Source organism: Lynx canadensis, chromosome F2 (genome assembly GCF_007474595.2).
Source record: "Lynx canadensis isolate LIC74 chromosome F2, mLynCan4.pri.v2, whole genome shotgun sequence".
Classification (NCBI taxonomy): domain Eukaryota; kingdom Metazoa; phylum Chordata; class Mammalia; order Carnivora; family Felidae; genus Lynx; species Lynx canadensis.
Genome location: NC_044320.2, coordinates 61,432,992 through 61,448,409, shown reverse-complemented (window position 1 = coordinate 61,448,409; position 15,418 = coordinate 61,432,992). Strand labels below are relative to the sequence as shown.

At 37.7% G+C, this 15,418-nt stretch overlaps 1 protein-coding gene across 1 annotated transcript in view; it reads right to left on the bottom strand.

Moving 5' to 3' along the window:
* Positions 1–15,418, bottom strand: part of TRPA1 (transient receptor potential cation channel subfamily A member 1) — a 55,438-nt gene that overhangs the window by 13,422 nt on the left and 26,598 nt on the right. Inside the window, exons 13-20 of the mRNA XM_030304275.1 lie at positions 14,429–14,543; positions 13,328–13,494; positions 11,622–11,715; positions 5,990–6,049; positions 5,378–5,476; positions 2,817–2,887; positions 1,732–1,894; positions 849–938 (exon numbers count right to left, since the gene is read on the bottom strand). Coding sequence (XP_030160135.1) covers positions 849–938; positions 1,732–1,894; positions 2,817–2,887; positions 5,378–5,476; positions 5,990–6,049; positions 11,622–11,715; positions 13,328–13,494; positions 14,429–14,543 — 859 coding nt within the window. The remainder of the gene's footprint in view (positions 1–848; positions 939–1,731; positions 1,895–2,816; positions 2,888–5,377; positions 5,477–5,989; positions 6,050–11,621; positions 11,716–13,327; positions 13,495–14,428; positions 14,544–15,418) is intronic.

Below are 15,418 nucleotides of genomic sequence, written 5' to 3'. Positions count from 1 at the left end.
AATACAGTCTAACTCTCAGAATTGTGACAATCTACTGAAACTATATACAGACATACACACTTGCAAATATATAGTACCAAACAAATGCAAAGCATTGTAATGGTCATTGACATTCTTTAAGGCAGGTATCAATGTGCTTATATAAAAGTAAATTTTCACATAAAATGAGGTACTTATAAAAGTTACATATCTTACAAAAATAACATTCACAAAAATACAAAAAAATGAATAATAAAAGACTTTAAATAAAAGATTGATGCCATTTATTAACCAAAGCAAGGACCTGTAGATAATTCACATAATTCTTGAGTCTGATCTGAACTTGGTTCATCCATTTAAATGTCTGAAGTAAAAATTATGCTATAAAAAGTTCCCAAATTTTTATTACAACTTGAGAACTTTATCCAATAAAGAAAAGCATTCTTATTAAGAAAGGAATTAAAAGACCCATTTGGAATGGAACCATGGGCCAAGTAAGTTCTTTGTAAATAGTTATATTCAAACGTACCTAATTCAAAATCCAGCTATCATGTTAGCAAAATATCAAACTGATTGAGAAAATACAGAAAAGTCATTCATAAGTTCATTTGTAGACAGACTCACACAGACTAGTAGAACTAGAACATCTCTACTTCAGATTTATCAAATAGGCACCATCTGATGCAAGAATCTTGTCTAAAATCATGTGATTTCTACGTTTGAAAAGTTTATGTTTGGTACTGCCAATCTATACATTGGTCAAGTTATGTGATTTTATTCTGACATATATTGTTCAATAATAATTTAGCAATTTATGTTCTGCATATTAAAATATTTGCAACTTTAGAGATATAAAATGTATCACGTACCTGTTGGAAAATTTGGACCACTTCTTTGCAATATCCAAATATACTTGATAAAAAAACTAAAATCATACAAACTTTTATAGAATAGGAATTCTGAAACAAAAATGGGTAAAACACAGTTATGAAAGATAGCAAATAAAACACTTTTGCTTTTGCATAATTTCCACTATTAAATATTTTATTTTCTTCTGCTTCATTTCTATGTACCGTTATATTTGCTTTAAACAGAAAATTACTGTGATACCAATATAAAGACACATACTCATTTCATAATGTCCTAAGAGGTTCAAAAATCACCAAATGAACTCTAAAAGAGTATGAATCTGTAGACCTATGTAAAATTTGTTTTACTATGGTAAAATACACATAACATAAAATTTACCATTTTAAAAGTTTTACATTTTACACGTACATTTACATTTCAAAACGTATAATTCTGTGGCATGAAGTACATTTACTATATTATGCAACCATCGCCACCATCTATCATCATCTAGCTCTATAACTTTTTTTCTATCACTCCCAAACAGAAGCCATGCATCCACTAAGAATGACCCCCTCTTCCTAAAATCCCAGACAGCCATAAATCTGCTTTATTGTAGACATATTTTAAAGTAGTATATACTTCAGTATTAAAGCTACTATCTCATATGTCAATTCCTTTAAATTAATTTACAAACTCATTTATTGACCTAATTATTTATATTCCCTCGCATTTCACAAAAGATCTTAGGAAAAATTGTTCACATATGAATCATACAGTCCATAATAATAAAAGCCTTAATATTTCAGATTTACTATGAGGTTAGCATTTCTGAGGAAAAAAACACACTTGTAATAATCTTTTATTTTAAAAATTTGAAATATGATGACCAATCAAAAATACCTTGGTGTCTAATATTTCTGAATGATCACTAGTTTCATTGATGATTCCAGTTGAGTTGAAAGCCATACCTGGCTTTATACTGACAACAAGAAAGGTCATAGGCAGGAGACCAAGACAGTAAGATCCTAGGTTCATAATATGGGCTCTAAACCCATAAGCCAACCTACAAAAATAAATCACAATCTCAACAAAAAATATTTACTTAAGATAGCCTGTGGAAAAGGTAGTTATAATCTCTCTCAGAAATCTATTTGGTAAATTCATTGAACTTTAGAACCAAGATCTTCAAATTCACCTTTTTTCATTTTCATAAAAGAATCTCAACTTCCCAGGAAATCATGACTTACTTAAAATATCTCACCAATTAACGGAAGAACAGAGACTTTAGCTCATATTTTCTGACTTCCACGTTGATTGCTCTTCCCAGGTACCCCTCTCACTTCACTGTCCACTAAACTGCAAGGCCCAGGAATGCTGCTTCATATCTCACACAAGGGTTTCTACCTCCTAAATATTTCATTTAATGTCAAAAATAAACAACATCAGCATTCTTAATACCAAAACATTTGCCTTCGACATGTTTCTTTTTCAAAGTGTAACACATTAATATAATAAAGTCCAGGGGCATCTGGGTAGCTCAGTTGGTTAGGTGTCCAACCCTTGGTTTTGGCTCACATCATGATCTCACATCACATCATGGTTCACAGGTTTGAGCCCCATGTAGGACTCTGCTCTGACAGTGCAGACAGGGGATTCCCCCCTGCCCCACATCACTCTCTCTCAAAATAAATCAATAAACTTAAAAAAATCAAAAACATATTATTTAAGAGACTTTAAATTATTAAAAAGAAATACCACTTGGAGCACCTGGATGGCTCAGGTGATTAAGTATCTCACTGTTGATTTTAGATCAAGTCATGATCGCATGGTTCCTGGGTTCAAGCCCCACATCAGGCTCCATGCTGACAGTGCAGAGCCTTCTTGGGATTTTCTCTCTGCCTCTCCCCTACTTGCTCGCTTGCTCTCTCTTTCAAAAATAAACTTAAAAAAAATACATACATACATACATGCTGCTTAATACCCACCATTTCATAAGTAAATATTCTTTACATACAGGATGATTGAGAAGCTCTATGCGGTTATGTTGTACCATTGCCTGAGAATAATAAAAATAAATATTAAACTATTAAGTACAAACTAAGTTTTTTGTTTGCTGGTTTTATAACTTTAATATTATAAAAGTAACACTTTATGAAAATTTGAAAGATCAAAAATTATATCAGGAATGTGTTTTTAAAAAACCACAAGCTAGAACCATTTTATATAAATGCACTTACTTGATTCATTTTGTCTCTTTCAATTTCTTACCAGATGAGATAGAATAAGCACTTTAATCTTACACAAAGTTACAACTGGAAAGGATATTAAAAATAAACGAGCAAGAGCTACACTCATTCTTTCCTTGAAGAAACTCAGGCTTCTCTCTCTAGAAGGATTTTAAATAGTAGAGTACACATAGTCATTAAATTAGCTTGTGGATTAAGTTTTAATGAATCATTGGGAACTACTAGTATCTATTTTAAAAACAATTTTTAATTATTCAAGAAATACACAGAGGAAGTGACATCAGCAAGATGGTGGAATAGGAAGTCCTGGACCATCTATACCCATGGAGACAAGACATATCACAACTTAACAATACCTGGACCAATTGCCTTTGTGAGAAATACAGAAACCAGTTAAGAGGTTCCTGTACCCCAAGTGAACCTGTACCCAAGAAGAACCACATCAAAAACAGTAGGAATATTCATGGCATTTACTTGTTCTCTCCCAGCACAGAACAATGAGATCAAGAGAAAATCCCCAACTCCTGGCTTCCACCTGAAGAGGAAAGCGATATGTGGAATGTTCTAATTGTTCAGAGAGTGGCCCAAGGGACTGGTTTCTGTCTTGCCTGAATCTAAGCACTGACAGGTCCATCCAGTCTCTCAGACTTCTGTGCACAATAATTTCCTATTGCAGACCAGCTCTCCTTCCAGAAGAACCCCACTCAGCTCAGATATAATGACAGATTTGTCATGTTATTAAGGCATTATTCAATTATGCCAAAAGTCAACCACTAAGTGAGGTGTATTTATTCAAGCACACCTGTGTCATATAAATTATTCTGAGTCTATAGTATACAAAGCCTATTTCCTCTTAGAAGCTACAAAGTTTTATTTCCTCCTTATTCTGCTGGTGGAAACAAACTCTGGTAGAAGTATTGCCTGTTCTTCAAATTATAATTTAAAAACCTCCACATACACACACAAAAATTCTAAGTAGAGCTATAGTATAGTTACTTTTAGGTGACTTTGTTATTCAGTCTGAACTAAAATAACAACTACAAAACATGACATACTCCAGCAGAGCTAAAATGTTTTGCATAGAGCCAGTGTGAGGTTAGTTTCCACTGTCAACCTTGTGGGCATAAAGTCCATAGGACTCTGCATCCCTCCCACTCCAAGTACTCAGTAAGCCTTCTAGATATCACTTAAGGTGATGGTTGGTACCATGGTCTCTATCAAAGGCTCCCATGTAGAGAAATGAGTTCATTTAAAGTGAATAAAAATTCCCAATTGGTCTAGACCAGTGCTGTCCAATAGAACTTTCTGCAATGATGGAAATGTCCTATATTTGTGCTGTTCAATATGAGAGCCACAAGGCACATAGTCTACTGAGCGCTTGCAATGTGGGTACTGCAAATGAAGAAATAAACTTTGAATTTTAAGTAGTCACACATGGCTAGCGTTTACTGTATTAGACAACACAGATCTAGACCCTAGACCACAATTTGGAAATCACTTTCAAATAGGTTTTCTTTTGCTTGCAACAGGGTTAATTTGTTGCCAGTGTGTACAGGGCTGGGCTGCCATTCCCACATGGCACCAATCTGTTGATGCTGCTAGCTGCTCTCCCTTTAGACGAAGAGCCCACTCATCAGTTACGTCTTTCCTCTGCAGTTATGTATTTGAGTTGGAGACCCCTGATTTAGACTGCAGTGGATCATCTTGCATGGCTTTTATTGTCCCATCTGCTAGAAATGTAAAATCCACTTTGGAGTAAGAGCTGGTTTGGTCTTAAGTCTCTTGGGCAATTTGGGTCCATACTGTGCATGTTAGGCCTGCTTTCAGATTGGGATCACTCCTCCAGAAGGATCAAAGAGCTTCTGAAAGGTCAGAGTTTACCGTGGATCCCCTTAGATTGAACTTAGAATCTGTGATTGCAAAATGTCGCCCCTACATTTTCCTGTGGCTTGCATGGAGAAAACTCTTAAATATATAGGTCTATATTTAGATGGATGGAGTCAGGGAGTAAGCACTGACTGTCAGCCTATGTTGTCCATGGTTTATTGGATTTTGAATGAGGCAGGTTTGACATGACCATTAGAACTAAAGTGATTAAGAGTGTAGAACTGAAGGGGACTAAAGTAAAGGATCCGTGGAAAATGACTGCTTTCTTCACTAAAAAGTAAAGGGTTAGGACACATGGCAGAGAGAGACATCAAACTGTAAATGTGGAATTCTCTCCAGGCCCCTCCCTGGAAACATACCAAAACACAGAACCCATGTAGAAACTACCTAGATAGTGAAAACACTGGACTTACGTTGAGGGTTGTAAGAGGCTCATATGTAACATCCTGTGCAGGTGTTACTTTCTTGGTAAATTCTAATGGACACTGAAGATACCTGAAATTATACTCAATCTGTAGAAGACACAATTTTTAAAACATTAACAATCTAGTATACACCCCAAAGCAGGTCTTGACAAATCAAATACGTAAGTCTACCATTCTTCTGAAAATTAAATATTTCAAATAAAAGTGAGTCATTTTGTCTGAAGAAATGTAGATTGTTATTTCATCTTAATTAAAAAAAATATCCTGAAAGGCTGTTACGTAACCTTCTATAACCCACAGTCATGGAAGAAGATGAATTCTCAAAAGGCCACTCAGATCTTTGGAATTTCATTCTTCAGGTTAGTACTACCCAAAAAAATACAAAGACTAGAAACAACCCTAAATAATGCTATTAGAAACAATTAAAATATTGGGGGGAAACCAAGGAAAAATTCTCTCACAAGCGGAGGATATAATCATATGACAAATGAAGACAGTAATTACCATCTTCCGAGACTGTGGAACTCTAGTAACATTTTTTTTTAGTATTCATTAAAGAATTATAATAAACTTTCAATGACCATGATAAAACAAACTTACATAATAGTCTTGGCAGGACTTGTCTCTTTTGGAGGGCATCATGCAACAATCTAAAAGGACCTTTAAGAGAGAAAACATGGCTACGACATTGGTCAGAAAACGAAATGAGAGATGGGATTTGATCCCATTTCAAAAATTATACCCAAGACACTCCCCTCTCCCTTTCCTTTATTTCTGGTACTTCAAAGATAAACTATAATCCATGTCATTCAGGAACAAAGTTTAAAATATAAAGTTTTCAACTACTACCACATGCCTCAGAAATACCTAGTGATTCTGAAAAATATGCCTAAGAATGAAATCACATTTACTAAAATTTGAGTCAAAAATATTTTGTGAGTTTTACCCAAGAGTTGATGTCCTTCTGGCCTTCTACAGAATATATAGCTTATAAAGGGTTCCTTTGCTCCACCTATATCTCATCTTCTATACTGCTCCAGCACGGAGTGCTATGTTGGTTTCTATCCTCACTCGCTGAACAACACTGACAAAGTATTTGCCCAGAGCAGCATGAACAGCATACTGAAGGACAGAGGTTAAATGAAGAAATATTGAACGCCCTTCAGGTGCTTGAGAAAAGGGAAGGACACTTAAGGGATCATTACAGCTACCTCTAGGACATGTAGGGATAAATGTTTTTGTGGGGTCCCTGTTAACATAAACTATTTCAGTCACCCCCAATCTGTGTGCTGGCACCTTTCTGGTGCCCAAATTCATCATCCCAAGAAAGGAATACTGCCCAGTCAGATTGTTCTCCTGGAGAAGAATCTGGACACAAAAAGCTCCAGATGATTCCACCAGTGTGTCCCCCAAAACTCCTGGGGCATCTGGTCAACCCCACCTGCAAGAAGCAAGGGTAGAGGACTGGACAGCACCCCTTCATGAAGGAGAGAAACAGGAACCCAGGCCCCATTGGGAGGGCACCCCTGTCCTGCTGGTAGTCTCAAACACCCGGAGGGACTTAAAAAATTTTCAGTCTCAGGGCACCTGGGTGGCTCAGTCGGTTAAGCGGCTGACTTTGGCTCAGGTCATGATCTCGCAGTCCGTGAGTTCCAGCCCTGCGGCGGGCTCTGTGCTGACAGCTCAGAGCCTGGAGCCTGTTTCCGATTCTGTGTCTCCCTCTCTCTGACCCTCCCCCGTTCATGCTCTGTCTCTCTCTGTCTCAAAAATAAATAAACAAACGCTAAAAAAAAAATTTTTTTTCAGTCTCTGTTGGTGACCAGGCAGTGATACTAAGAATCATAAAAAGCACCCTAAGAAATAAGGACAAAACTAGTCAGTAGTGCTGTGCAAGGCAGAACCAGAGAAGCAGGTCTGAGACTGTTTGAGACCTTTTTAATTAATAATCAGCATAAGCTACAGAAAGGAAGGTGGAAACATGGGGAGGGACTATGTAAATTACTCAAGTGTATGATGTGAGGCTAAACTAAGTTATTTAAGGACAAATTCACAATACTAAAATGCAAGCAAATTATCGAAAATGAACTAGAAAATATATAATCATGTAAAGAAAAGAAAAACTAATCATAATCCCACAATTGTGGTAATTCTTATTAACATTTTGGTGTAATCTTTTAAGTTCCTTTCCATGTTTTCCATATGTGAGTATTTCTAACATTTTTTACTGTTATTAATGCTACATAAAACATTACTATATGTAAATCTGTATCTCTGTTCATTAGGACAGATTCCAACAACTAGAATTATTGAGTAAGAAATTCTGAGATCATTTTCAATCCTGAATATTTATGTTCCCTTTGATGAATTTAAGTACTTGAAATGCTAACCTATGAACTGGACGGGCTCCAATTTCTATTGGATATTATAAAGAAAAAAAATGCATGTGAAGTACTTAGCACATACTAAGTGCTTACTGACAAGTAAAAACAGTTAAGTGTGAGTAGCTGTAGTACTAATAACCAACCACACAAGCAGTATAATAACAGTAGGTTGTACAAGGTATGACAAGCACCCTCCTGAATACTTCATATATCTTGCCTCTACTTTTTGTAATCACTTTGTAAGATCAGTATCAGTGTCACTTGTTTGGAGATGAAGCAGAAAATGAAGTTCAGGGAAGAAATGACTCACCTAAAGCAGTAGCAAGAGCCAGGACCAAAACCCAGGACCATCAGGCTCTAATTTTGTCCCTGTGCCCCTGTCTTACTATGTCTCACTGCCTCCTCCATATTTGAATATATTTTCCCTCTGAATGACAGCCAAAGGCATCTTTTTTTTTTTTGATTATTCTTTGTCCCAATCTTCAAATATCAACCTTCTCAGGAGGTTTTTACCTGCATCCTTAAACACGCACATGCTCAACAGTTCATGGGTGTTTCTCTTGTAGTGAAAGTCCAGTTACATGCTGGGTATATGTTCAATCCAGCACAGAGAATCACACACTTGGAGGCCCACAGAAGCCAGGGGGTAGTGTAAATGAATGAACTGTGCCAGCATTAAGAGCTCTTTTCCACTGTTTTTGGAATGTTGTCTCTCCTTGGGCTGGTTTCTGTCTTTACAATTTGGGCAAATTCATACATAGAGAAATATCTCTCGACTACAAGGAGAGCAGCTGCACCAAAATGACAATACACGGCAATGAACGGCAGGCATTAGACTGAGTATACAAAAGGAAGAGGTGGGACTCGCGGGCCAATGGTGGAGAAGTAGGGGGACCCGAAGTTCCCTCGTCCCTCAAACACAGAAGTGTTGAGGCCAAAGGACTTTGAATTCCAAGAGTCTGGGCTGCAGAGGGACAGAGACGTCCCTAAGGACCCACCAGGACAAGCTGGTGGGCCATAGGTATATGACTGTGGGAGAGAGAAAACAGGCTGCGTAGGCAAGGAGGGGAGGGATCCCCTTCTGCGGAGAGACAAAGGGAAGAGAAAGAGAAGCTGGGGAAGCATAGGACTGTATCTGGACGAGAGGAAAACCGTGGAACAGGATGGAGAAAGACCCAATCTCTAACCTCTTTGACCTCAGCCACAGCAATTTCTTGCTTGACATATTTCCAAAGGTAAGGGAATTAGAAGCAAAAATGAATTACTGGGACCTCATCAAGATAAAAAGCTGCTTCACTGCAAAGGAAATAATCAACAAAACTAAAAGGCAACTGACAGAATGGGAAAAGATATTTGCAAATGACATATCAGATAAAGGGTTAGTATCCAAAATCTATAAAGAACTCACCAAACTCCACACCCGAAAAACAAATAATCCAGTGAAGAAATGGGCAGAAAACATGAATAGACACTTCTCTAAAGAAGACATCCGGATGGCCAACAGGCACATGAAAGATGCTCAACGTTGCTCCTCATCAGGGAAATATAAATCAAAACCACACTCAGATATCACTTCACGCCAGTCAGAGTAACCAAAATGAACAAATCAGGAGACTACAGATGCTGGAGAGGATGTGGAGAAACGGGAACCCTCTTGCACTGTTGGTGGGAATGCAAATTGGTGCAGCCACTCTGGAAAACAGTGTGGAGGTTCCTCAAAAAATTAAAAATAGATCTACCCTATGACCCAGCAATAGCACTGCTAGGAATTTACCCAAGGGATACAGGAGTGCTGATGCATAGGGGCACTTGTACCCCAATGTTTATAGCAGCACTCTCAACAATAGTCAAATTATGGAAAGAGCCTAAATGTCCATCAACTGATGAATGGATAAAGAAATTGTGGTTTATATACACAATGGAGTACTACGTGGCAATGAGAAAGAATGAAATATGGCCCTTTGTAGCAACGTGGATGGAACTGGAGAGTGTGATGCTAAGTGAAATAATCCATACAGAGAAAGACAGATACCATATGTTCTCACTCTTATGTGGATCCTGAGAAACTTAACAGAAACCCATGGGGGAGGGGAAGGAAAAAAAAAAGAAAAAAAAGAGGTTAGAGTGGGAGAGAGAGCCAAAGCATAAGAGACTCTTAAAAACTGAGAACAAACTGAGGGTTGGTGGGGGGTGGGAGGGAGGGGAGGGTGGGTAATGGGTATTGAGGAGGGCACCTTTTGGGATGAGCACTGGGTGTTGTATGGAAACCAATTTGACAATAAATTTCATATATTGGAAAAAAAAGACAAAAAGCTGTTTCACTGCAAAGGAAATAATCAACAAAACTAAAAGGCAACTGACAGAATGGGAAAAGATATTTGCAAATGACATATCAGATAAAGGGTTAGTATCCAAAATCTATAAAGAACTTACCAAACTCAACACCCGAAAAACAAATAATCCAGTGAAGAAATGGGCAGAAAACATGAATAGACACTTTTCCAAAGAAGAAATCCAGATGGCCAACAGACACATGAAAAGATACTCAATGTCACTCATCACCAGGGAAATACAAATCAAAATCACACTGAGATACCACCTCACACCAGTCAGAGTGGCTAAAATTAACTCAGGAAACAACAGATGCTGGCAAGGATGTGCAGAAACGGGAACCCTCTTGCACTGTTGGTGGGAATGCAAACTGGTGCAGCCGCTCTGGAAAACAGTGTGGAGGTTCCTCAAAAAATTAAAAATAGACCTACCCTATGACCCAGCAATAGCATTGCTAGGAATTTATCCAAAGGATACAGGAGTGCTGATTCATAGGGGCACATGTACCCCAATGTTTATAGCCACACTTTCAACAGTAGCCAAATTATGGAAAGAGCCTAAATGTTCATCAACTAATGAATGGATAAAGAAGATGTAGTTTATACATACAATGGAATACTACTTGTCAATGAGAAAGAATGACATCATGCCATTTGCAGCAACGTGGATGAAACTGGAAGGTATTATGCTAAGTCAGTCAGAGAAAGACATATATGTTTTCACTCATATGTGGAACTTGAGAAACTTAAGGGGGAAGGGAAGGGGGAAAAATAGTTATAAATAGGGAGGGAGGGAGGCAAAACATAAGAGACTCTTAAATACAGAGAACAAAGTGAGGACTGACTGGGGGGTGGGGGAGAGGGGGAAATGGGTGACGGGCATGGAGGACGGCACTTGTTGGGATGAGCACTGGGTGTTGTATGTAAGTGATGAACCATGGGAATCTACCCCCAAAACCAAGAACATATGGTACTCACTGTATGTTAGCCAATTTGAGAATAAATCGCATTAAAAAAAAAAAAAAAAAAGGAAGAGGTGGGATGTATCAAATGGGAGAGTGCTTGCCCTATCTCAAGGAAGCAGCTGCTACTTGCCCGGAAGTTTCTGCCTCACCAGATCTGATTTTTACAGGAAGCCAGATATCTGGATCCTTAAGAGAGGCATACTGGTTTTAAATATTAACAACTAACGCAGATTTGAAACAATAACATACGTGCCCCCAAAAAACTACCTGGAGGCTGTATTCCACCAGCAACCACCATTAGTAGTCTCTGTTCTCGATTTGGATTATTCTAATAAAAAAATGTTGACCATGTTTTCCTATATTCCATATAAAAACTAACATCATTCTTTAATTCAAGTAAACACTTGTTGGCTAACTTCTCTGATCAATAGCCTTTTGTTAGAAACTTTACTTTAAAAATGAAAATTACATTTACATTGTGATTACAGCAATAAATCCTCATATTATATTATATGCCAAGCATATACCCAAAATCAGTTTTGTCTGGAGAGCTTACCTTCATGCATTCAGGGAGGTATTCTACCATTTCCATAACTGGACATTTATTGCTTGGAGAATAATGACTAAAAACCTTAAGGCATTCTTCCCATCTATTAAAAAGCAAAACAAAACAAAACAAAACAAAAAACAATGGTGATAGTAATAAAACAATTACAAGTCATAATCCTTCTGTTCTACACCACAAAGATGCCAGTTGAAATTCAAGATTATACCTTTAGGAGAAACCTGAAATTGTTCCAATGGAACCAATAGTTCACGAATCAAGATCAAACCATTAATAGGGTCCTTGTCCATTAGTGGAAATTAGAAATGTGGGAAAATTCTAGGATGGATATAATCACTGTTCTTTTTCTCTAAATTCCTTCTTAAAAAGGTAAGCTTTTACCTTCTTTTCTCCTGAAATCATGAAATAGTATGAGCTGGTCATGCTGGGTAGAGATACTCACATTCACATATATACAACAGCAACATAGTACTGAACATGATATATTTTTTTAATTTTTTCTAATGTTTATTTCTGAGAGAGAGAGAGAGAGACACAGAGTGTGAGCAGGGAAGGGGCAGAGAAAGAGGGAGACACAGAATCCGAAGCAGGCTCAAACCCACGAGCTGTGAGATCATGATCTGAGCCGAAGTTAGACACCCAACTGAGCCCCCCCAGCGCACCTGAACACGTGATATTTAATGGGTAATCCATGTATATATATCATGTTGAATTAAACTACAAAATAACATGTGTCAAGTACGTTAATAAGCATGGATTCTGCCAGGAGATTACAGAGTCTGCTCCTTTCTTCCCTGCCATTTGTTTGGACACGATAAGAAGGTGCTTTTGACACCAAGGAGGAAATAAATCTCCAACAGGAAGTAAAGAAGAGACCATTTATCTCCAAGATCCTATCTATGTCATAGGAGACTACTTTCAAAAAGTACCAAACTTTCTGTTAACAGTATCAGTAAAATGCATCTAGAACATCTGCATAATCAGTGGCAAACTTCTGGTTGCACACTTGCATTGGCTAGCGTTTCAAAGGAATAATCATTGGTGACAGGTGGGTCTTGAGATTGCCCATGCTTAAAAACACAGGCTTATCTGTCTTGAATATGAAATGGCTCACCTCTGTGTCCACAACTGGGTGATACGGGGCCCTTGAGCATATCTGTGATTATACAGAAAAGTTTATGTACAAAAACTAGGACAAACTACCCTCCAACTTTATCATTAGAACTCCTTAAAATATGGCATAAAAACCCACAACCACAAAAGGTTATGTGTTAAGGGAAATTCCAATCGATGGCCCTAGTAACAACCTGGATATACCCCAGAGAGGATTTTCACCAACATCCGGTTTTCACATTCATATTGGCAAGAGAGTGTTGGCAGATTCAGGTTGAGCAGGGAAGAGTGTGCTAGACAATGACCATAGTGCCAGATACTACCCATGCCCCATGAGTGTCACATGAGTGTTATGAAGGTGATCTATGCTCCCATGATTTAGAAATGGAAACCAAAAACCAAAGAGTTCAGTAACATGTCTGTTATTACCCAAAGAGTACATTAAAAACTTTATGTCAACAACTGATGTTTAAGAAATGTTGATTAACAGCTGAAACTTATTCTTTTTCTGTTTCCTTTCAGGTTATAAATCATCCCTCGTGCCAGAGGACACGAAATGACAGTGGAATGGGAAGAAAGCATACCTTTTGTTCTTGATGGTTGTAAGAACCACGTCCTTCCTCTTATTGTGAATTGCAACATGCAAAAAGGAGGCCTGCTGGTTGTTCAGGACGATGTCAGCATCATAACTCAAAAGAAGTGCGACGGCTTTGGCATGGCCTTCCCTTGCAGCAAAGTGCAGTGCAGTGTTCTTTCAGAGAGAACAGGACACAGAAAATCCAATGACAATGGCTAGTCATCCTTTGGCTATCGTACTGCTTTCATCTTTGAACTGCTTAAAATAAATTATTGACAAACCCAACTATTTAATACCAAAATACGTAAAATTTAAAACCAATGCTCAGAGTCAAGCATCAAATAAGGAGTTTCTAGTTCACACACGGGGTGTGTGTGTGTGTGTGTGTGTGTGTGTGTGTGTGTGTGTGTGCATGCGCACAAGCAATTCCAAGTGGTTTGTTTTACTTTGTTTTTATATTGGGATGATTCCGCAAGGACAAATGACAGACTTTCAGAGTAAAGATGTTGGAGTGAACACAGAATACTTCTAAGAGGTTTCTTGTCTTAGTAGAGCAATGATTTCCAGATGTTGGTTTTTTGTAGTCTGGTGAAATTTTTTAAAAATCAGGAATTGCTCTAAGGTTGCCAATCTTTAATTTGACACATAAAGACATCTTAAAAAGCAATAACAACCTTCTACCTCTATCATTTCATGAAAGAATGTGAATTTTAATACTCTCCATAAAAAGAGGAAGTATATTATAGCAGAATAAAGGATAGTCTTTCAAATCAAATACACTTAGCTATATGAAAACATACCCCGGACCTCTTCATTTTTCTCAGTTCACCAGGGAGTACTGAAAATTTTTTCATCAATCTATGTGGGCCTGTGGACTCTCTGCGAGACTCAAGAGGTGTCCTCAACATGCACCCACCTGTTGGCATTCTCCTTATTCTGTTCCCCTCTTACTCATTCCTCACTTAGCGTCTGCAGAGTAAGAACCCAACAAAAGACTATGAATGCATCAAGGAAGGAAATAAAATGGCTGGAAAGGACACTTTCATGCAATTTTGGAAGTTTCTTCAATGCCAAGACTTTGGGTAGGTAGGGAGAACACAGTACATACCCCTTCTTCATCTAGCTGATCTGTGCACTTCATGTTAGTGTCAAGAATGACCTTCATGGTCTGAGTGTACCCGCCCAAGGAAGCATGATGCAAAGCAGTCCAGCCACTATGGTCACTGTTAAGAGTTAAGAAAGGACTGTTCATTCACTTCTCAGATGAATCCTGGGAAGGAATGCCACCCATTTGAAAGGTGAGTCTGATGAGTACAAAAAATAAATGCATATCTGAGTTCTAGCAACTAAATATGTATTACATATTTCTAAAAATGAGCTAATTTCAAGACTAATGGTCTTAAGTAATCTTCCAATAATGTGATTCACACATATTTTTAATTTAGTAGATTAACATAAAAAAGTATATAAACACATCAAACATTCTAATGGTCTTAAGTAATCTTCCAATAATGTGATTCACACATATTTTTTAATTTAGTAGATTAACATATAAAAGTATATAAACACATCAAACATCTGTGGGTGGGTAAAACTTGAAAAAACACATTTTTCAAGACTATAATGTACTTATACACACTCTTTTAAATCTTGTTTTATTCTTTCGTTGAATATTGTATCAAAACTTTTCCATGATGGTGGTTATTAGTCTTCATGGCCACTAATTGCTGCTGCTGCTAATAATATTTTACAATACACGGCCTTAAGATGCTTAGCTTAATGCTACTTCTGTTTCTAAGACTTCAGGACTGAAAAGATCATTCCTCCAGTGCTCTCAAAGACGCTTATTAATCCCTTTAGAAAACATCCTTTCTCTCACAGAAATTCAAGATGTAAATACAATGAAGCCTTGTCATCCTTCCAAATTACAGATGGAAAAAAAAAGTATGAGATCCTGACACAACTTAATTTCAGCACTAGTGAGCACCTATTTTAGGTTGCAAGGGCCACCTCGCCATTTCAATTGTGAGGCACTTAAGCAACAAGTGTCTGGCCTGGATCCATTTGGGGTCCCCCACGCATGTCCGCTGAAGGCAGA